The 22,085-nt window shown below is 46.0% G+C and overlaps 1 protein-coding gene across 1 annotated transcript in view; it reads right to left on the bottom strand.

Moving 5' to 3' along the window:
• Positions 1–2,065: 2,065 nt before the first annotated feature.
• LOC119178254 (cadherin EGF LAG seven-pass G-type receptor 1) overlaps positions 2,066–22,085 on the bottom strand; it is a 283,366-nt gene continuing 263,346 nt past the window's right edge. Inside the window, exons 9-16 of the mRNA XM_075887183.1 lie at positions 16,043–16,133; positions 14,522–14,721; positions 13,254–13,469; positions 11,687–11,932; positions 8,397–8,650; positions 5,431–5,494; positions 4,952–5,338; positions 2,066–3,662 (exon numbers count right to left, since the gene is read on the bottom strand). Of these exons, the coding sequence (XP_075743298.1) occupies positions 3,576–3,662; positions 4,952–5,338; positions 5,431–5,494; positions 8,397–8,650; positions 11,687–11,932; positions 13,254–13,469; positions 14,522–14,721; positions 16,043–16,133 (1,545 nt within the window). The 3' untranslated portion in view covers positions 2,066–3,575. The remainder of the gene's footprint in view (positions 3,663–4,951; positions 5,339–5,430; positions 5,495–8,396; positions 8,651–11,686; positions 11,933–13,253; positions 13,470–14,521; positions 14,722–16,042; positions 16,134–22,085) is intronic.

The following is a 22,085-nucleotide window of genomic DNA, read 5'->3' on the forward strand; positions in this document are numbered from 1 at the left end:
AAATAAGATGCATGCTGCTCACAGTGAAAACCGAAATGGGGCATAAATTAAAACCAAGAGTGACGTTTGACATTTCGGGTTGTGTTGCAGTGTATACGTGAGTGGATAAGGCATGAAATTGTAACCCCCGTGTCACGTGATCAACAGCTTCATCCGTCTTCTCTTTCACAAAGTGAAACGGTGATTGTCTACTCAGTACGGTTCCTGCTTGCGCACGGTACGCTCAACGTGCAACGCACCAGGTATAGTCGGAGAGTATTTTAGTTTTGACACTTGGTTGATGCTGCTGGCTATTACCGCCGACTTCTTCGACTGTCATATAGTATAGGACATGGCGCCAGCTGGAACTGGAACGGGTGCAAGCGGAGGTCATGTGTTCCCAGGGAGAAGTATCTTCGGGAGACGACACATCATTATCGTCACTCTGCCTGCGCCCATTGCAGGGCTAAGTCATCTACCATGCTGCGCCAATCAACCCGGTGCTGTGCTTGCAGCACCCAGCTTATACCCACGAGCTTTATAATTTCACCTTAACGCCAAACGTCCTGCCTATCCCTCGCACGCTTGCCTTCTCTTGAACTCCATACTGTTACTCGAAGGGCCAGCGATTATCTTGCCTACGCGATACATGGTCCGCTTATGGCCACTTGTTGACTTCACCATAGATATGCTTGACACCCATTTGTACCGTGACCTACTCTTTCTTCTGGTCTCCTGAGGTAACACCTATTACTTTCCTCTCTCTCACTGCGTCGTCCTCAATCTAAGTTCAACCAACTTTGTAAGCCTCCAGGTTACTGCTCCAAAGGTAAAAACAGGCAAGATACAGCTGTTATATACATTCCTCTTCAGGGATAGTAGTAAAATATCATGCGAGACTTGAGAATGTCTGCCGAATGTTCTCCATACTATACTTTTCTTTTTTTTTGATGGACGCATCAATACAAGCAATATAAACTCTCCTTGCGAGGGGCTTCTCTACAGGTCAGAGTTCTTGTAATACACTGAGAGTTGTGAAGCATCATCACCAAGAAAATCTTTTGTCAATAAGACCTTCCACTCAGCTCGAACTCGAATTGCTTTAAAGAAGTTTGAAGAAATGAAACTTGTCTCTTACCATGCCGCCAGATCTGCACCAAAATGATGACCTTCACGGTCAACGTGGTCTTCTTTTTCTTGTCTCTGCATGTGAGCGGCGTTACTTCTTTTCCTTTTCCCAGGTACCAAAGCGGCTGTACTGAATTTATTTTAAGTGGTAATCACTGGCTCTGTGTACGTTTTTCGCTTCATATTTTGCTTCCAGGGGTCTTTCTAGAGGCTACGTTTGATTGTTGCCCATCACCAGTCACGCATCGTGATCAGTGGTCTTGTGTTGTAAGCAGCGCGTTCAGCGTAAGAAATTTTCACACATGACTTGTTTGATGCACGCTTGCCTTTGCAATAACACTGCATCCTTCTCACTTTAAAATTTCAAGCCTTTTCCCGCCATGTATACCTCGCGTATGTGTACTTCGCAGATGTAATCACCACCACATGGTGAACGTGCCGCTGTTTGTTCTTTTTGAAAACTAGGCCTGACGACAGCCCTTTCGCGTTGCCCTGCCGCGGTGGTCTATTGGCTAAGGCACTCGGCTGCTGACCCGCAGGTCGTGAGATCGAATCCCGGCTGCAGCAGCTGCATTTCCGATGGAAGCGGAAATGGTGTAGGCCCGTGTGCTGAGATTTAGGTGCACGTTAAAGAACCCCAGGTGGTCGAAATTTCTGGAGCCCTCCACTTCGGCGTCTCTCATAATCATATGGTGGTTTTGGGGCGTTAAACCCCACATATCAATCAAGAGCTTTTTCGTTTTCCTCGCCACCGCGTGGTCGGATTTTGACTGTTAGTGCTTTGTAACACGCGAGTGAAGCCAGACCACCAGTCTTTTCATGACGAACCCTCCCAGTAAGGAAATATATTTCGCGATTGTGTGGAAGAGGAGTCTCGACGAGTACTTGTGCCAGTAGGGTTTCTGGGCTCCTATAATGCATCCCATGGCTAATGACTATTTGAATAGAGAACCATGTGTACATGGAAACACGTATCTTTATTTCCAGCCGTTTCGTCATTACAGTCGCCACTGCTTTACGCCTTCTTTTATCAAAATGAAACGTATAAAAAAGGAACTATACAGGTACATTACAAAAGAGATTGGCATTAGAAACACGCTAGGAAAATACACTTTATACTGCTGTCGAGAGTGCAAGGCAAGTTTCTTTTCTCTCTGTAAGGCATTGTGGCAAGAACAAAGCACGCAACAGGCTTGATACACTAATATACCAACAATATGTACAAAATATAAAGCTCCATGTCTTCTGTTGTTGTTTTAGTCTATATACAAAAATGCGTAGTCCACATCTCACCTATCATTTCTTTGGTGCACACAGAAGCTGCAATGTTGTTCATTACAAAGCGCTTAAAGAAAGACAATACTAGCATCAATGCATTCCTGGTGGCTCTTCTGACTGCTAGTGGTGGGACTTGCAACAGTTGGATAGCTCAGAAGTGTAGTAACTTCTTCTTCTTCGCTTTGGCTTGGCCCACAGCGCAAAATGCACGTACTGAAGGGGAGAAGAAGGAATAAAAGCACTTGGCACATGAAGAACTCTGCGTCAGCAGCGACGTGGTGAAGCAGTGAGGTGGGTACTACATCGCTGAAGCAGTAGTTCTTAAATGTCTTGGTTTACTGAGGCATAATTAGGTTCTGTTCTGTCGATTTTAAAGGCAACACACATTTTTACGTTTAAGTTTTCAAGCATTAGTTTGAGGACATGTGTTAGTAACAGAAGGGAATTTTTTTAAGAGATTCGTGTTCAAAAGGGCGGCATTGTGGTCTCAAGCTTTGTAATATAAAAAACGTATTTCTTCTGGGCTTGACTTCGGGAAGATAACTTCATGCAATCATTTTCTTGTGACATATGGGCACAATGAGCAGAAATAGCTGAGTAGAAATTCTTCGGAATGGAACATCCATTCTCGGCAGTGCAACAGCAGGTCAAGCAGGTCGACCGTTGAATGCTTCTTGGCTTCAAACGAAGCTTGCCGAGCAAAACGTAGAACCATTCTACAGGCTCGCTGGATTTCAGTGTGGAAGCATTGCGCCGATAATGGCAACGTCTTGCACAAACAGTCTTACGATGATCTTCACCGTCGCACTGAACTCGAAAGGAAGCTAGCTATATTTCACTTTACAAGTGTCGTTCGCACCCCTAAAAGCCGCCTCGCAATAACGAAATGCGTTACTTCTGTCTCTTTCAGATGCATGGCTTAAACACCGCACACATTTGAGTGCCGCACTCGATACACGTCCACGCACAACACTGTTTGGGTGTCCGGTGCTTTTGAGGAAGACGAACCACTGTCGAAGGCAATCACTGTCATCTAATTGCAGAGACGGAAGGCACTAACGGCTTGGCATGTTGCAGATTTATCACAACGGCTTGCTTCACGCACGCAGCTGCTCAGGTTTTGACCTACGGCGCCCTCGCTTTCATGAGAGACACTCGAAGGAGGAAGACACAGTTCAGTGCTGTTTGACCTAGAAGTACACTGTGAGTTCGTTGTGGTCTGGGGACTGGTTGCCACCAGTCAGCGGTGTTACGCTGACGTCAGGGTCCAGCGCCGTCTGAAATGACAGAAGTAGAAGAACTGTGATAGGCGTACATGTTACCCTGCTTGTGCTTTATCGCGTGGTGGCAGATGAGTACATGATTATGAAAATTTCACCGCAAGGCCCAAATAATGAACCCGATAGGAAGAAATTGGAAGGTCATACGAAGTGAGGCTATTGCAGCTAAATGCTCAAGAAAACATGGCTGCCGCAGTGAATGAAAGGACATCCATTCGGGCTATTGGTCATCGAACTTGCACCGGCAATTATATACTGACAGGATTATGACTGCAACATGTGTGACATAGCGTGTGCGTGCCCTCTCTCTTTCCACATCTTTGAAATTCCCCATCTTTCCCCATCTTTCCCGCATCCTTTTTCCCAGTACAGGGTAGCATATCAGTCTCTAGATTTTAACATCCCTGCCTTTCCTTTCTCTCCTGTTCCTTCCCTCCTTGCAATGTGAGCACAACCCGTACAAAGCTATGAACCATGAGCTGGTCACCTCTTGAGATACGTGACACGTCGTGCTTGACCACAGGAGACCACATCAACGTTAGTATGTAGCGTTGAACCACGTCCTGCCGGCCAAAGTACGCATTTATTTTTTATCCACGCAGCCCTCTATATACACCAACTCAATGCACCTTTCGCACGAAGAAGTCACCTGGCTCACTTAAACTCTGAGTGGCGGCGTTTGTCCGCAGTGCTCACGCACTTTCACTCGCACACAGAACACATGACGCACGGAGCGATGTTACCGATTTGGACTTCGTACTTAACATGATGGCGGTGGCAACGAAAAAGAATGTGCCCGGGTTGTCCGTATAACTTCTACTGCAATAAAAAAATCACTGTTTGTTTTGTCACTAGAAGTTATCTGCCTTGCGTGTATCTACGCTGACACCTTCTCGTTACCGACCCTTTTTCATAGGTTAACCAAGTTGGATGCATGTTCTGCTCTTCGTGCAAGCGGTAGGTGAGGAGCGTTACAAGAAAGGCAAACTATATGAACAAACAATATTGGTTGGGGGGAAAATAAGCCCCAAAGCTTACAAACGTTTCCCAATATTACAACTTGAAGAAATCGCCAACAAAATTTAACTGAATGCTCTGTTCAAATAAATACTCTATATTGAGGGTGTTTTTCCTAACCAAAAAGATGTGATTGCACGATACGTGTTCAGATTGATTCGTACTCATTACAAAATGAACCCAGTGGATAAGGAGCCAGATGAGCTCAGTGAAACGGCATTCTTTTTTTTTTCTAATTCTCATATGCACCTCAGAGATAGAAGACTTGCCTTGTTTGGTTGCTCGTCTTCCCAGCTGAGTTTCTTTACCCTCCTTGGTATGGAGCCGATCGGCCACTGAACATTGAGGAGCTTCCCGTTGCCCAGCGGCGAAGGGACGGTAGGAGGCGCCGCGGTTCCATTCCGCAGAGGCTCGAGCCTGCCATTTGGCAGTGCTCCACCATTTTGCTGCGGTCGGTTGTTGTTGTTGTTGTTATTCCCGTTAGGCACGGGAGTGTCCGGACTGTCCGGCACTGTCTCTCGTTCGCTCATGTCCTCGGTCGTGTCGTCCGACTTGGCATCGGACAGGTTGAAGATGGGGTTCTCGACTCCGGCGAGAGGTCGCGGAGGGTTGATTAGCTTGTTAGCCGCACTGTGGGGTGCCTTTATTGTTGCCACCTGCAAGTAAATTAGTCATGTCATGTTAATAAGGCAGTTCTCAAAGCCTGGCAGTATACTTTAGGCATCATTTTTTTGTGACCCTGCCGTACCTTGTTCAACGGCGTGTGTCCATTCCCCGTGATAGAGACTGGCAGTCTGTTCCGATACTTTTTGCTGAAAGGTAATATGGAGAGCCTATTAATCGCGTAGCTCTACAGTTCACTGATCAGTTACGAATAACAGCAACAGTACACATAGTATACAAACAAAAGAATGCTTTTTCTTGCAGCCTGAGCCTTCACAAAAATAGACGGTGTCAGCAAGCCTACATACGTTTCACTGTGAACAGAATTTATGACACTAAAGTATTATGATGAATCACGCGAAACTCTAAAAGGTGTTGACTGCCACATCATTGTCACTTCATGAAATGTCTTCGTTTTCTTTAGGGCGTTGTTTTAAAGCATGCACTCCAACAGGATACATCATCGGGTACGATAGCATGCCCGGCGCTGTTTATTAATTACGCTAAGACCAATGGTATCCTTTGCTAACGATGTTTTATTGCACTTACTGAGCCTATTCCTGAACGCAAGCACTGGCACGTAAGAACAGGAGCTCTATACATCCTCTATGTGCACACGATGACCTACCATTCTTCGTATCATAGAGCGTGTGATGACATCGATAGGTATTTGCGAATGATTTGTCGCAAGCTATGCTCTCTGTGAAAGGTGAATGTGACGAGTTGGCAGCGTTCAGCATTGAATGTGCCCGTCACCCACCTAGCATGCGATATAGTAATTCATGACATTCAAACGTACATGTTATCTGCTACCAAAACGCAGTAGTAAGATATACGAAAGTGTAAGGCAAAGCACCAATTCTGATTTGAGGCGAAATTGGTGCAACTGTTGTTACGCTAATTCGAAGTCTACATGCCAGTATGCCAGAACGTGGAGGTTTCATGTTGAACTGTTACTCAAAAGGTCATCCAAAGAAACGAAAAGACATTGCTTGCGGAAGACACCGTTATCATCGGTTTAACGCTTTTTCAAATTCAAAGGGTTCAGAAAGCGTTTCGGCGAACTCTGTTCTGTATAATTTTTCGTCGCAGCTATAGCGAAAATTTATTGACCAATGACCGACCTCTTGTTGCATTCATGCGAATGAATATAAAACGATGTCGAACAGTGTAGCTTCACTGAGGTGCACGACCGTGAGTAATATGAGCCTTAACAGGCGAGTGCGTGGCAAATAGCCTTCAAACACCAATTCAATCGCTACTTGGATAACGCTGCCGTAAACAAATGAGAAGAGACGCCACTTTTCTGCAAACTGTTGTCGCTTCCACTAAGCGTCTGTTTTTACGACACGAGAAACGTATGACACAGACACCAGACAAGAGTGTAATATTGCCGCACTCCCTTGTCAAGTTTCATGCTATCGCACCATTACACGGGTAAGTGCTGCCTTGCGCAGACCGTGCCGAATCATTAAGAATTTGCGAAGTTATCTTAGAAAGATCACACGCACAACGAGAACAATACAGTTTCTTCTGGAACCTACGTGGCCGCTAGGGATAACTCAGGAACCTAGGTACAAATGCCGACACGCTTCACCGCTTGTCATTTTTATCGATAACCGACACTCTACACGCCATCAGCTCGAATTGCTTGCTTTAGTATGAGTTTACATTTTCCCGGCCACAAGTTCGACCAAATAAAGGGTTTCATTTTGGACACGCCGTCTCTGCCTTCGTCTATACTCAGCACCACGTGACAGGAAAGGCTCACTTGTAGGACCACGTGCAGCATTCTGTTTGTTGATTTTGTGTCTAACACACACATACACATATGAAAGCAAATGGAAAAGCAGTATTTTGCAGGGGAGCGGTAGACTATCCCACGGATAGGTTTCAGTGCCACCATTATGGGCCGTTAACCATACCTCTTCGAACCTATTTCTCTTTGACGTATACACATAAAACTCGTTAAATTGGTGCGTTAGATGGTTCCTGGCCTATACGCTCGTGCTATGCGTGGCATACCTCGATTGTAATTGTGAGTGGCCGGTGACACGTCATCAGCTACCGTTTTGTATCAACATTATAAAAAAGGCACGCCTGTCTCAGTATACAGTTATAGTTTACCGGGCTTACCGGGATACAAGTGTGCATGCGCCGTGGCGTACGTACTCGTACCGCTCACCGTAAGCGCGCCAGTTTTCAGGTTCAACGTAACCGTGTTACTATGGTTCACGTAGTGTACGCAAAATATGTTGCCGCTTTCGGAAGCCCGCTTGAAAGTGATTTTGGCGTAGTTGTTGAAAGATTCACTTTGTTCGCCGCAAACGAGTGTTTAAAATGGCTTCGCTTGCCTTCAGTTAGCTTTGATGACCGAGTGTTACAGATAAGTTTGCGTAGTTTTTGAGATAGCTTCCCATTTCGAAGGTCTCGAAGCCTAACTAGAAGATTGATGTAAACAAATCAGCAACACAAATGTTTTTGCGTTTGGTGCGTGTTTTATTTACTTTTAATATTACTAAAAAAACATGTAGCAATGTTTCGCGCGTTGACAGAGGCAAAAATTCTTGTTTTCTTTTCCTTTTGACTGTTCTTTAACTTAGTACGCTGGCCCATGTGCTCAGATTTGGGTGCACGTTAAAGAACCTCAGGTGGTCGAAATTTCTGGAGCCCTCTACTACGGCGTCTCTCATAATCATATGGTGGTTTGGGGACGTTAAACACCACATATCAATAAATCAAAACTTAGTACGCTCTGATAGGTGGTGTCATCGTCCCAGCTGGGGCACGTTATACTGAGGAGGAAGTGCCCTGGGACCACGGCAAGTTTTCCGCTTTCTTACCGACAGCAGCACCAACGAATCCGCCCACGTCGGGTTTGAGGCTATTTGTCATGCGCGCGTGTGCTCCCGCTTATATTCTTGACGATCACACATTTATTTTCGGCACGCGCCCTTACGTGCGTCTTTCCCGGGTTTTCCGAAACAATTGAACTCCTTCAGATACTTTCTCGATATATGGCTAAGTTTGCTGACTACCGACGCAACTCACTTCTTCAGAATGTACACGGTGAGCGTGATGATGATGAGAAGGAGGGATCCCAGCAGGGCACCGAAGACAGCCATGAGCACGAAGCTGCCTTCGTCCCGTCTTGGTGCCAACGCCCCGCTGCTTAGCACCAGGGCCTCGGGGAACTGCACTTCCACCAGCGCCGTGGACTTTCGAGGAGGAACGCCGCTGTCCGTGGCCACGACCACGAGGTGCGACCGCGTGGAGTTCAGGTACTCCAGGTCACGGATGCGTACCTGAAGGACACGCACACATCGAGGATATATTTGAGCGAACAGCTGTTATCATGGTGCAATATTCATGCGCAAGAATACGGCAAGTATTGGAGCTTTATATTTCTACATGTAAACTGCTCACAGAGTACTAATATTGGCCTGCACTACTTAAGAGATAAAAACAGAAGAAGTAAGAAAATATAGAAAAAAGCAGAGAGGCAATGACTCTGCATGGTGTACCACACCACCCAATATTCCACCGGTAAAAGAAGCAAAGTTTACAAAATGAAAAATAGGATCAGTAGCCCTCAAGGAGACAGAAAGCTCAATTACAAGTGACCGCATCGGGGGGTGCATTTGGAACACTGTACGCGTAAACGAATAACGATTAATTTTTTCGTTGTGTTAGAAATGATTGTGGCATCATTTTTCCAGCGTCATGTCGGTTTTATAGTTCGGACGTCGTAACGAAGACAAGAACGGCCTCGTTCGTTGTATCGACGACAGATACCATAACGAGTCCTCCGCAGTTAATTCACGTCCACGGGATTCGCTTGTTGCATTGTTGCAGACTACAAGGGAAGAGCAAACACGTGAAATGACAAGTTCAGCTTCCAGCGTTTTTAACTATACCACGCGCACGTCTACCGCCCTAGAGTTACTGTATATGCTACCTTTAGCTAGTAAAGTCGCGCCAAGGTACTCCACGTTAGGCGTCGTTTATATATGCGGGAAAGCCACTCTTTGTCTTCGTACGAACCACGCTCGCGAAATGTTGTGAAGGTTTTCGTTAGTTTTTTCTTTTCTTTCTGTTTTCTAAAATATTTGTAAGACTACATTGGTTGGCTCATGATTAAGCGCTGCGAATTTAGAATGATGCTTGTGGTAGTATTGCGTCAAATAATGCGAGTGCAAACATCAGCAGATGTGTTATAACTGTTAAACAATTATCCATCTTCGCAGTTCCATTTAGCTTCCAGCAAAATATGATGATATACTTCCGCTTGGTTCCCTTTCGCTAACTGCCAAAGGAAGAAAACTCTACTCGAGAATGTTTGACCCAATCGAGCTTGACAGCGATGAACGTGCGTCATGCCTGACTAAAAAATCTGGAAGATTTGAATGCGCGAAACAAGCTCGCTCTCAAGTCCAATACTGCTCGCGCTAAAAGTATGAAGCATGAGTTCAACTGAGGTAACTAAATAGAGCAATTGCATGCAAACCTCGATTGTTTTTAGGTTGTTTTTTTGTAATACTACTGGAACGAGATCGCTCGCCTCGTGCTAACGAGCCCCGACCGCACGCTAATGCTAGCGCATCAGCTACCTCGCTTTCTTCATTTGAATGATTCCAGTAAAACTTCCTGGTCACATTTCAGGCACCATAAGCCAATTTAAATGTGTTGTATGCGTAGCTCAACGAAAATTGTGGAGCTCACTCAGAATAGGCTCCTCAACCTCTCCACAGCAAAACAGTTAAAACAGATTTACGGCTTGATCTGGGTTTAAGTGAGATGATTCATGAGCGAGTTCGTCGACGTTTGGTTGTATCTGTCAAGGAGCCGACGCACACCTGTGACTAGGGCTAAATAAGTATTTCGCATTTATTTTACTCATGTTGTTCTACGTGCATTCAACTGTGCATACTTTGCAGTATCGTAATCTCTATTTTTGCCAATTCAACACAACTTTATTTTTGTGGAAACACCAGCTGTAAAGAATGTTATTTCCGAGCGACTACACTGCAACAAAGTGCAGCTTGTTACAATTAATTCAGGATATCTATAGAACATGTCCAAAAATTACGCAGGCCCCGCCGCGGTGGTCTAGTGGCTAAGGCACTCGGCTACTGACCCGCAGGTCGTGGGTTCGAATCCCAGCTTCGGCGGCTGCATTTCCGATGGAGGCGGAAATGTTGTAGGCCCGTGTGCTCAGATTTGGGTGCACGTTAAAGAACCCCAGGTGGTCTAAATTTCCGGAGCCCTCCACTACGGCGTCTCTCATAATCATATAGTGGTTTTGGAAAGTTAAACCCCACATATCAATCAATCAAAAATTACACAGCCCCGTTTTATCACACTTCTCGCACGTTATAATTACAGATTCTCACGACGCAGAAGCCACTAAAGTCGGCGGCGTGCATCCAGCATAGAGTAAGACGGTGTGGCGAGCTTGCAGTGAGCGAAATCTCGAGGCACGGTCTCACAATTTTCGCTGGGGCTGTGAGAGTTCGTCGTCCAGCATCCTGTCATATAGGAAAGGAGCTACCGGTGTGTGGTATTACATTGGTGAAATTGAAGTGCATGTTAAAGCGCACCAGATGATGGAAATTATCCGAAACCTTCCCCTATACGGCGTTATTTTTTTACCTTTGAGCATCTTCGGGACGTTAAAACCTAAACCCAATCATTGGTTCTGCAGTTCAGCAAATAATACACTCTAGATCACACGTATTTCGACAAGCAGAATCGAAGCAGCAGCATCAGCGAGTGTAATAACAGTACCGATGCCCAATGTCACTACACTTGGACGGCTGGTACCTGCAGTGTGTTGGCATAGCCTGCAAAGGGTCGGCTCCTCAGCAGCGCAGAGGAGCCACTTCTGACGACGTGAGGACGCTCGGTAAATAGTGGCGCTGGGACACCTGGAGGCGGTTCGGGTGGTGTCCCCAAAACATTGGCGCAACTCTGCTACCGAAAGGTAGCACATACAGTAACTCTAGAACACCCGAAGTATCAGCGTTTTAGAACGGCGATAATCAGGTGCACAAAGCAGCACTGTAAAGCGCTAATGTGAGGCGCTAGGCACCGTTGTCAGGTGCCGGTACTGCGCGTGCGGTCGACGCTCGTGTGGTGTTAAAAACGCTGGAGGCTGTTGGTATACCTTGCCTCATTAGGGCGTATCACATGCCCTGGTATATGGCTCGCATTGTGCGCCTCTAAATGCTGCTTTTTTCCATATGTTAGATTACCGGTTTTTCTTGGGCACGATCACAATGAGCATGCCCCTCGTTTCGACGGCTGTGTGTTGTGGCTGTGGTGGTTCATTTTACACTCACCTCGCCACGGTTGTTGATGGTGAAGAGGCGCGCTGACGGCCCGTCTATGGCCAGCTGGACCAAGTCGCCGGCGTCGGCGTCCGATGCCTCGACTCGACCCACGAGCGCCCCCTGGCGTACGGCATCAGGTTCAGTGAGTACGAATGAATAACGTGGTTGGCTGAACTGCGGGTCGTTGTCGTTCACATCCAACACGCTCACGTTGACGCGAGCGACGTCACTGTGCTTGCCGTCGGTGGCCAGAACCTGTGGAATTAATACGGTGACACGATGGTAAATGGCAGTAGTTTAGGCCTAGAATTGTTCGGCCGGCCAAGGCACCCGGTATGCCACGCTTTTAGGAAGCGCATTACGACACGAGCTCTCTCTGAAGGAGCTATTACTAATCGCGCATCATACAGCCACTTTCAATGTTGTGGTAAGCTTTATATACACCTTTCCGGATCAGCGTACGACCTCAAGAATATTTTGAATGCGAATATTCGCATTGTCACTAGACCAACAGCTTATCTATTGCAGCACTGGTCGAGGCTGCAGCAAGGAGGCTCCAACTCCAAATTTGCGTCCTAAAGGTTGAAGCTTTTTATGTGGTGATGAAACTGAAACTATAAAAACGACGCACACAAAGCTGTGTCAGGTGTGATCTAACGATCTTGCCAGCAGACAGCACTTTTCCCTTCCTCCGTGCCAAACTAGTGCGATCTAATAGACTTCAATAAAGTTTTTCCATAAATCCATCTGTTATTCAGAAAAAGGCAATTATTCGCTTGGCGATCAACATGTGTGGATGGGTGCCCTGTGGAGTCGTTGTGCAATACCACCTTCAGTCACGAATCATGATGCGCTATCAGAAACGTGTCAAGTTCGGGTGGCATGATTCTAAGACACTCAGTAGTACTTCTCAAGTAAAAAATTGAAGGAAAGCGTTGGTTTGTATGAGTTTTGTAATATATTTATTGAGTGTGTAACTAATTATCTAATTATTCTGCTACCAGTTAGCTTCAGTACTTGCATAGAAATCACTAGTAGGCCCGAAATGCACGCACTGTTTGTTTTTTGTTTTATTTGTTTCGAGCGAAGAAAAAAAAACTTTTCGAGTTGGTCCTCGAACGCGTCACGTCGAACAATTGTCGAGCATGGTAGTGTGTCCAGCAAAGTGATCATCTGCAGCAATACGCAGAGTAATTTTCTTAAATGATTGCCAGATGTCCACTCAGGAGAACTGCATGAAAGTGCACACGAAAGTTCAAGAAATTAGGTGAAACACGCGGTGCATGATGTGTCATTGAATTTGGCAGGCATACATTTGTACTCACCGTAACTAAAAGGGGACGGTTTTTTTGATGGTTTCTATATACAGATGAGCGAAAGAAAACCACAAAACGAAAGAATACAACAAGACATAGGAGAGAAATACAACCTACAACATGAATATTATAGCGGATACATTGTGTCGTCAAGAAACGAATTTGCGCAGTACGCACGAACGGTACGTATTGAAATTGCGGAGGCTGCGATTTTAGTCGAGACAAAAGTCTATAGACCATTGTCAATTCACTAGACTGACCTGTAGCATGTAGAGCTGCTTGGTCTCGTAGTCGAGCGGTTGTGCGAGGATAAGCTCGCCGGAAGCGTGGATAGCGAATGAGCCGGCGTCCCCGCCGCCGTCGTCCATGAGTTCGAACCGGACGCCGCCCTTGTCGGCAGCGCCGCGAGTGGTCTGCACCGTCAGCACCGCTTGGCCAGGCGGGGTGCTCTCCAGCACACGTGCCTCGTACTCGTCCTGATTGCAATTGAGAAGAGATACGCAAGTTCCTACATAATTACTCGGCCCAGTTGACTAACCTTACGTTCAGCTCCAGTGATGGCATAAGTTAATTTGCATTGGTAATTACTATGCAGCTAGATACCCGAATACTCCAATTTTGCATATATGTAAACTTAAGGGTGTCACACGAAAAGTTATCCGTGGTACGATTGTCCCACATACACACGCACATACACACATACCAAAATGAACTGAACATGTGGCGGAAAGCTTCGGAAGCTCGGACACAACACCATTAACGGCTTTGAGAACATGCGAATTTGTTGAAATTGGTGTTGCGAGCAATTATGCCATACATCGTGCCAAGCATTGGTGTGCCCCCACCTTCTCAAACGTTGTCCTTCTAGAAACGACAGGAGGGGATAGAAGAGAGGAGAACAGAGCGCTCTTCTATCCCCTCCTGTCGTTTGCGTTGTTAAGCACTTTCTTTGTCTACCATGCAGTACTAACCAGCCCAATCAAGCACTTTGTTAAAGTTGTCGTCCTGAAACGCTATCGTGACAGGAGCGCTATGGAAAATCTGTAAAGTCTTTAGTTTTATTATGAGTCATAGGGATGATCATTGTGTAAGCGTGCCGCCGTGGGAATTACTAGACAGGTATGTTCCCTATCGGACGTCATTCCCTTTATGGAAATGTCAAGTTATCTGTGTTCGAGCTTTCTTTTTTTTCGTTTGTATATACATGCTTGGCAGTCAGCACCCATGCTCACATCTTGTATTCTTCCTTTCGGGATTGCGCTGCTCTTCCTTGAGATAAAAAAAAACAGAGTGAGGCTCCTGTATATCAAACAGGGGTTACACCCCGTGATTTTGATGCACTGAAACCGCTCACATTGACGCACTTTCTGACTACACAAAAAACCAGCAATGCCGATTTGAGGCTACAAGGCTCCAAATCAGGCGTTGTTAGAACATTTTTACAGCTGGCTGTGCTACTTTGTTAGCGATTCACTAAATATTCGCCAGCATTCCCATTCCAAAGTTCATCAGATGCGACACCACTCACCTGGAGGAAGTGGAGCTCATGGGGCGGGAACCTGTCGGCCGTGAGCGTGAGCGTGGTGAGCGTGAACCGATCCGGGTTGTCGTGCTGCGTGGCTCGCACCACCAACGTCACGGGCAACGCGAATCCCTCGGGCAGAGGCCGTACCAGGGACACGTGACCTGTCTGAGGGTGCAGGTCAAAGTAGGAGTACTCGGGGGCATCTGCGTCAGAAGGGTAGCAAATCGTGAAAGTTAATGAATGTGGATTACAAAATTCGCCCCGTATGTGCATGTCACACTGCGAATGTCGTCGAAAGACAATAGTGTTGCGTCTGGAGAGAGTGACCAAAACGTTTATTTGATGATCTGCGCAAGAAAATTGGTCAATGGTATACTGGAGGCAATGCGTTAGAGTGCCTCGAGCCTGCAGCAGAGGCGAACGAGCGCATCAAGTCACGTTACACATGAGACATGAGCGCCATCTGGCAGTTTTCTTGGAAAATGAAACGCGTGACTTTGAGACGGGCGTGCGCGCCCGTCTCAGATGTTACAAGGTGTAAAACGCAAGGCGACGAGTAGGTGCCACCACCGCGTCGTCTTAGCAAAGCATTGGAAACACTCGCCTTTTCGTGCAAGCGTTGCATGGTCAGCGCAGCGTGATAAACGCTACGGTCCTTAGAATTAGTTATGTATGCATTTTCTAGTAAAAGACGCACACACAGAATATATACGCGTTGTTATGGTGCCTCAGATATGCACAATAATTGCTTTTCAATTGACAATCGCGCAAGTATAAATGCTAAACCTTGAGCAATATTGTTGGGCGCTGCAGATGGGGTCGATCGTTCGGAGTATCATTTGTTGCTATTTAAGCTATCGTTAAGGACAGACAAACAGACAAAAGCACAGACAGACAGACAAAAATATTTTTTGTTGAAAGTCCCCAAAAAAGACAATCGTATTTAAAAAGCTGCCATGGTTTAATGTCTGTCAAAGAACACGCAGACGTACAATCACACGCATGCCCCGCTGCGGTGGTCTAGTGGCTAAGGTACTCGGCTGCTGACCCACAGGTCGCGGGATCAAATCCCGGCTGAGGCGGCTGTATTTTTGGTGTGTGTGCTCAGATTTGGGTGCACGTTAAAGAACCCCAGGCGGTCAAAATTTCCGGAGCCCTCCACTACGGCGTCTCTCATAATCATATATCGTGGTTCTGGGGCGTTAAAACCCACATATCTATCTAACGGCTGCAACAAAATTTATCTAGTGTAGGATCAATTCTATCTAACGTAAGATTTAACTGCCAGGCAATGGAAAGATTGTTCTATAGTTAGCACTGGCGTTTGTAAATGGTGGATATTTTAGTGAAAGCAGATTGTGTAAAAAAGCAAACGTGCATAATTTCTCTTTGTCTCAGTAAATATCCATAGCAACGTGTTTAACTGTCTGCTTTGTGGAACATTTTGTATCTGTAATACATATGTAAGCTAAGTGTAGCCATACTGCTTTAAAAATGCGCACCTCATCAACACTAATATCTCACCTGAATTGAAGGTGTACTTGATGGGGGCCCTGATTTCTTCATCAGGGTCTTCAGCTTCGATCTTGCTTGGCTTCACGTCGAGTGGCGTGCCCTGAAAACAGATGGCCAGTATTTACACGTGTTTCGTGTTGCAGGGAACTGATACGACAAATGACTGCACCCAAATAAAAAAAATTACTCAACACGAATAAAATAACATGACAGTCCGACATGTCAAAAATATCAGCACATCGCGTGGTTCTGCTGGTAAAAGTAGCTAGCAGGTCTTAAGCAATGAAACAGTTTTGTAGCCACAAGTGTATTGTAGGCGATTATTTCGTGCTGTGACACACCTTGAATCTTTACATGCGTGCGTCCCGCAGGTTAGCTCCAATCTTAGAGTTGGCCCCTTCTATCGATCGCATGAGCATCCTTAAATCCAACAGCAGAAGCAGCAATAGCTTCACATAACTGAGTTTTAGCATTATCTTCCTAGTTTTTGTTCTGAACAATTTACATTTCAATTGAGCATCTGAGTACAGCACAACGCATTTAGTGCGTTTACTTCCAAATAGCGAAAATTTCAGTGACATGAGGTGCAGAACTGTTTGGGGTTCTGCGCAAGGTAAGAAAAAAAAAATGGCAGCATATCCACGGAGTGAATGATGGAGAGTGGGGCGAAGAATCCGTCCATCCATTCGTTCTTGCTTCCGTCCGTCCATGCGCCCATCCGTGTGACTGTCCGTGCGTCCATTCGCCCTTCCGTGCGTGCGTCTGTTCGTACGTCCGCACGTCCATCTGTGCGTCTGTCCCTGCATTCGTCCATGCATCCACCCCTGCGTCCATCCATACGTCCATCCGTCGGTGCAGCCATCCGTGAGTTCGTCCATGCATCTGTCTGTGAGTCCGTTCATCCATCTATTCAACACTCCAAGTACCACCATCTCGCATCTTTTCATGATATATTCCGCATATACACCGCCATCCAGCGTACATTCCAAGGACTAAACGAGAAGTGGTACACGCACACTTTCTAACGGCTTGCGTTTCGTGTCTACTTCCCACCTTTAACCACCTGGAGTTCATGGTATATACTAGTTCACTGTATTCATGGCACTGCGGCCCAACGCTCGCTAGACCTTTCTAAAACCAAGGAGGTTATGCCCAGCGAGTATAACGTAGCAACCCTTTCTTGTCAGATAGTGCTCAGCATAGATGCCAATGGCTGCTAAGGGGGAATGAGAGACAGGAGAAATCGACTTTTAGTTAACGCGCACGCTGCGAATTTTTTCTTGTTCAACAACGCACAGAAGAAATCTCTCACCGGACCACCTTGGAGGTCAAAATGTCAGACAGGTTACACACTACGACTACTACTACGAGGGACAAACGGAAGCCGCTATAAGGAGCTTCGCCCCTAAAAGAACTTTTACAGGCACTACTAGTGGGTATTATTTCGCAGCTGAACGAGCGGCCAAATTTTGACGCCTTAGTAGAAGAGACGGCACACAAAGAAAAAGAAGTAGATTGGAGCCGTCTTCTTTAGTAGTCCGAGCAAACCTGGCAGCACCTATTAAATCAAGTAGTCCGTGGAAACCTGGCAATGTCTATACACCTTAGCGTGCTCACAGTTATTCCTTCCTAAGACTTCAATAGATTGCAGTAAGCTACTTGCATCATTAGTAACCATCATTGCCGCCACTTGTTCTGAGTATGCACTAATAAACTTGCAGTAATGTGATTCTTTGTGATTGATTGATATGTGGTGTTTAACGTCCCAAAACCACTATATGATTATGAGAGACGCCGTAGTGGAGGGCTCCGGAAATTTCGACCGCCTGGGGTTCTTTAACGTGCACCCAAATCTGAGCACACGGGCCTACAACATTTCCGCCTCCATCGGAAATGCAGCCACCGCAGCCGGGATTCGAACCCACGACCTGCGGGTCAGCAGCCGAGTACCTTAGCCACTAGACCACCGCGGCGGGGCTGTATTCTTTGTGTATTGAGTTCAGTTGTATTTCAGGGTAATTTAGTTTTGGGCAATATTTCCTATTATATTTACCTTCAGGGTAGCATGTTTACATGTACCTGTATTTATTTTTCTATTTAACTATACCTCCGCTCCTCCCCTCTATAATGCACAAAAGTACCCTGAAGGTTTCACAAAAATAAACAAACATGCATAAATAAATGAATAGGAATAAGCTTCTTTTGCACCATAGAAACGAGAGAAGCAACGTCACCAATACTAAACCCAGCGTCTTCCTTGAAAAAAAGTCGGTTACATTCCCGGTGCTAAAATTGTTATGACAACCGCGTGCATTGTGAAATATGCTGAAGTAGGTTTATTTTCGATACAGATTCGCTTGCGTAATTCGGAACAAAGAGTAATGTATGCGCAAAGTTGCTGAAAGTGACATCCAAAGTTAACGAATGCTGATTAGCACTTCGACATTGAAACCATTATTTAGGCCAGCAGATACGCTTCAACTACGTCGGCACCAAGGCGGACTTCTATACACTAGTTGTCTTAAAAAAATTGAAGTAAGCAAACACAAGCCAACGGCGTTGTGCTGGCAACGTTTTCTTGCAGACAGCCGCTTCGTTACACACAAGCTTTCTTAAAATTTCTTCAGCAATATTATAGTTCGCAGAACAATTTTACTTGCAGGAATAACGATTTACAACATTTTTGCGAAATACCATTCGATGCTTGGGGGTTGGGGATTAGTTGTATATTTATGAGATGGCGGATGCGCGTCTGTAAGCTTCATTTCCACTTTAATAGGCTATAAGGTGAAGTGTATCGCTGGCACAAAGGTGAACTTGGCGCGCATAGAGCAGCGTTTCCAAGCGGGATAGCGAAAACAAAAATGACAGCAGATCGAGCACGTCCTTTGGTAATTTACATGAATATCAGCTTTTATGTGACGTATGCAAGCTCAGTTCACACGCTGGCTCCACTTGTGCTGCTCGTAGCCGTTGAGACTGCGACAACACATCACCTCGGCTAGGCCTAATTGCTCCATAAAAAGTCTTTCTATGACAAAAAGAAAAAAAAGTCATAGTTTCGGCAAAGCAATGATTGCGATTGCAAGATACTTGAATGTTTTACGAAGCAAGCCTAGCATTTTTAAGAACAATAATAAATGTAGTAAACATGCGCTTGCCAGTAACCAAGCTTCGTTCAGCGAGGCCATAGTGACAAAGTGCAATGTTATACGAAGTGAGGCTGGCAGTCAACTCACTTAGATCCGATGTCACGGAGCTCTACAAAATGCTGGTGTAAGAGAACATGTTACATGGTCACTCCAGGTGCACTTTTGGCACTGTTGTTTCGTGTTTAGAACGCAGCACGTAGAAGCTCCCGCCTGCTGTGGAGGCACAAGCCGCGCGCTGATCGTTGCCGTGATAGCGCGGCAACCATCAGCGCCCCCCCCCCCCCCTGCCTCTTGTTTCCGCACGAGCTAAGCGCGCGCAAAAACGACCCCGGCCGAAAAGGCGATGTTCGAAGCTCGGACCCTGAGTGAAACGTCAATAAAAACTGCTTCACACGCGTGTTTGTTTTGACTTTTCCACAGCCGAGACTACACTTGCGAGATTAAAACAAGAGTGACGCGTGCCTCGCCTTCCAAGCTGTCTCCGGCAGCGCGTATCCAGGAGATCAGCGCGCCACCGAGAGACCAGGCGACGCCTACGGCCAAACGGTGCGCGCGACGCGGTCGCTGCAGCCGGAGGCCTCTCCCGGCGACAAAGCGAATCGGCGGCGGGGGTAACGCTCGCGACCGAAGGTCATCCTCAGATATGCCTCAGGTCACGGTCCGGGTGTCGCGAAGAAAGGACACCCAGCGCGCCCTCTTCGCCGAGGGCGCTCAAGCGCGGGCCCACGGGCCACTGAGTCGAGCGGGTGGAGATTGGCTCGCGACCATCCTTGTTCACGCTGCACATGCGACGAGACGACGCGGTGTCGGGTTCGTTGAGAGAGCGTGCGCTGCAGGCTTCCGAATACACTGTCTATACGAGCAGCCAACGGCTCCGGCTACGCTGTTTGCTCCTGCTCCACACTTCGAGTAAAGAAATTACGCCGCGTTTTGGTGGACATACCAACAATCCCTAAATTCGAGCGAAGCTCACGCTGTGGCCCTTGCTCCATTACAATTGCCTACCTGCCACCATCTTCCTTTCACAGTTTAACCCCTCGGAGATTTTTTTTTCTGCTTCATTTAATTACTTATTCGTTGAGTCATTGATGTAGAGCTGTAACAAAAAATGGTGAAGCCTGTAATACATACTTTCTTCTTTTACTATATAATATCTAGGAGGTGTTGGCTCCTTTGTAAAGCACCGGTCACTCCTTTTTCCGGACGCGAAAAGCACGGCTACGACATAAATTCACAAAGAAATTAACCGTTAGGCAAAGTTCATATAAGTCCATTCAAGTTTTAACACGAAGAAAAACACAATATGCAGTCCCGTTACATAACTCTATAGTTCTCTCATGGGGTGCAGTTGCACGTAGTATGCATAAATATGGGAAGCCCAAGTTGCATACTTCTTGAAGGAAACGGGAGAGAGAAGAGAGGCGTGGAGGTTACCAAGTTCAAGATAACCGACATGCCACTCTACATTAGGCAAAGAGATGGGGCAGTTCAATAGCTAACGCTTTCAAGCGATCAATATCAATATAGAGGCACCATCGTGCGGTATGCGACATCGCTATTAGCGTACACTGTGGGCGTGCGAGTTTTTGAAAGTGTAGAACATATTTTTATGCGATGAGGTACTTGAATTGAGTAATGCATACTTCGAATGGTGAACATTTTATAATAATAAGCACCTATAAAAACAGCTCAAAAGAAAGAAACCGTGGAACAGCGAGGGGTAACATTTATTTTTTTTTTCACGTCGTATAATCACTCAGAGGGAAGCAGCTCACAGTTGTGCGAGACCATTGATGCCATGTAATTTACAGGATGAGGATGTTTTTGCTCAAAACACCCGTGTCATCGAAACAATAGAGTGATGAGTTCGTAACATTCATGATGTTTTGACACATAAATTTTACTTATTTTTTATATATCTGATGCGTTGAGAAGCTGCTGACAACACCACGAATACTATAGTCACTCCTGCCTTTCAACCCGTGGGTGGAAATATCTGTATAGTCGCTGCAGTGTGCGAGCTTGCCTCTTTTCTCAAAACTGTGGAATCTTTTTTGCCGGGTGAAAGTAATTCTGATGTTCTTTGGTTAAAGATAGGGAATATTTGTTCGCCTTAGTATATTAGAAAACCATTCGAATAGTGTTAGATTGGTATTCACATTCCAATTGTTGTCATCAAGCTATCCATTCTTGCTCAAGAAAAGGCCAATTTTACGCGTTAGCTGTAGGAATCGTCCAAGCATTTGACCTAACACACAGGAGGGGTGACTTGATTACACTACAATGGATTCCGGAACACTACGGCCTGGTTGGCAACGAAACAGCCGATAGCAAAGCAAGGGCGGCAGTATACAACGCTCCTATGTACGTCAAAGTACCGTATTCGCGAAGTGACGTCAACACATTGTAGAGATCACTCATGCGAGAATGCGCTGCCACTTACTTATCGTTACCAAATCATCGGAACAAGCGTCTGCGGGAAACAGACCCCGGTATGACTTTTTATCTTCCAGCTAATATCAGCCGAAGACATGCTAATATACTGCACCGGATTCGCCTGGGCGTCACCTTCACTCGTCACTACACTCACCTAATCGGCCGTGCGGATAGCCCGAATTGTGAGCGCTGCCAAGTGCGCGAAACTTCAGCTCACATCTTTTGTGACTGCACATTATACGTGGCACAAAGAAAAACGCTAACGTCAACGTTGGCAAGCATCGGACGAACGCCATTGAGTGAAAGTCACATATTGTCAGTAATGGACAACCAAACAGTGTCAAAAACTGCTACAAAAGCTGTTTTAAACTTTATCAAAAGCACTGAACAAGATACTGGACTGTAGGGTACTATGCTAAGTGGCTACTGTACATACGCACCGCCTCTTCTTGTCAACATCACAT

Source organism: Rhipicephalus microplus, chromosome 1 (genome assembly GCF_043290135.1).
Source record: "Rhipicephalus microplus isolate Deutch F79 chromosome 1, USDA_Rmic, whole genome shotgun sequence".
Taxonomy (NCBI): Eukaryota; Metazoa; Arthropoda; class Arachnida; order Ixodida; family Ixodidae; genus Rhipicephalus; species Rhipicephalus microplus.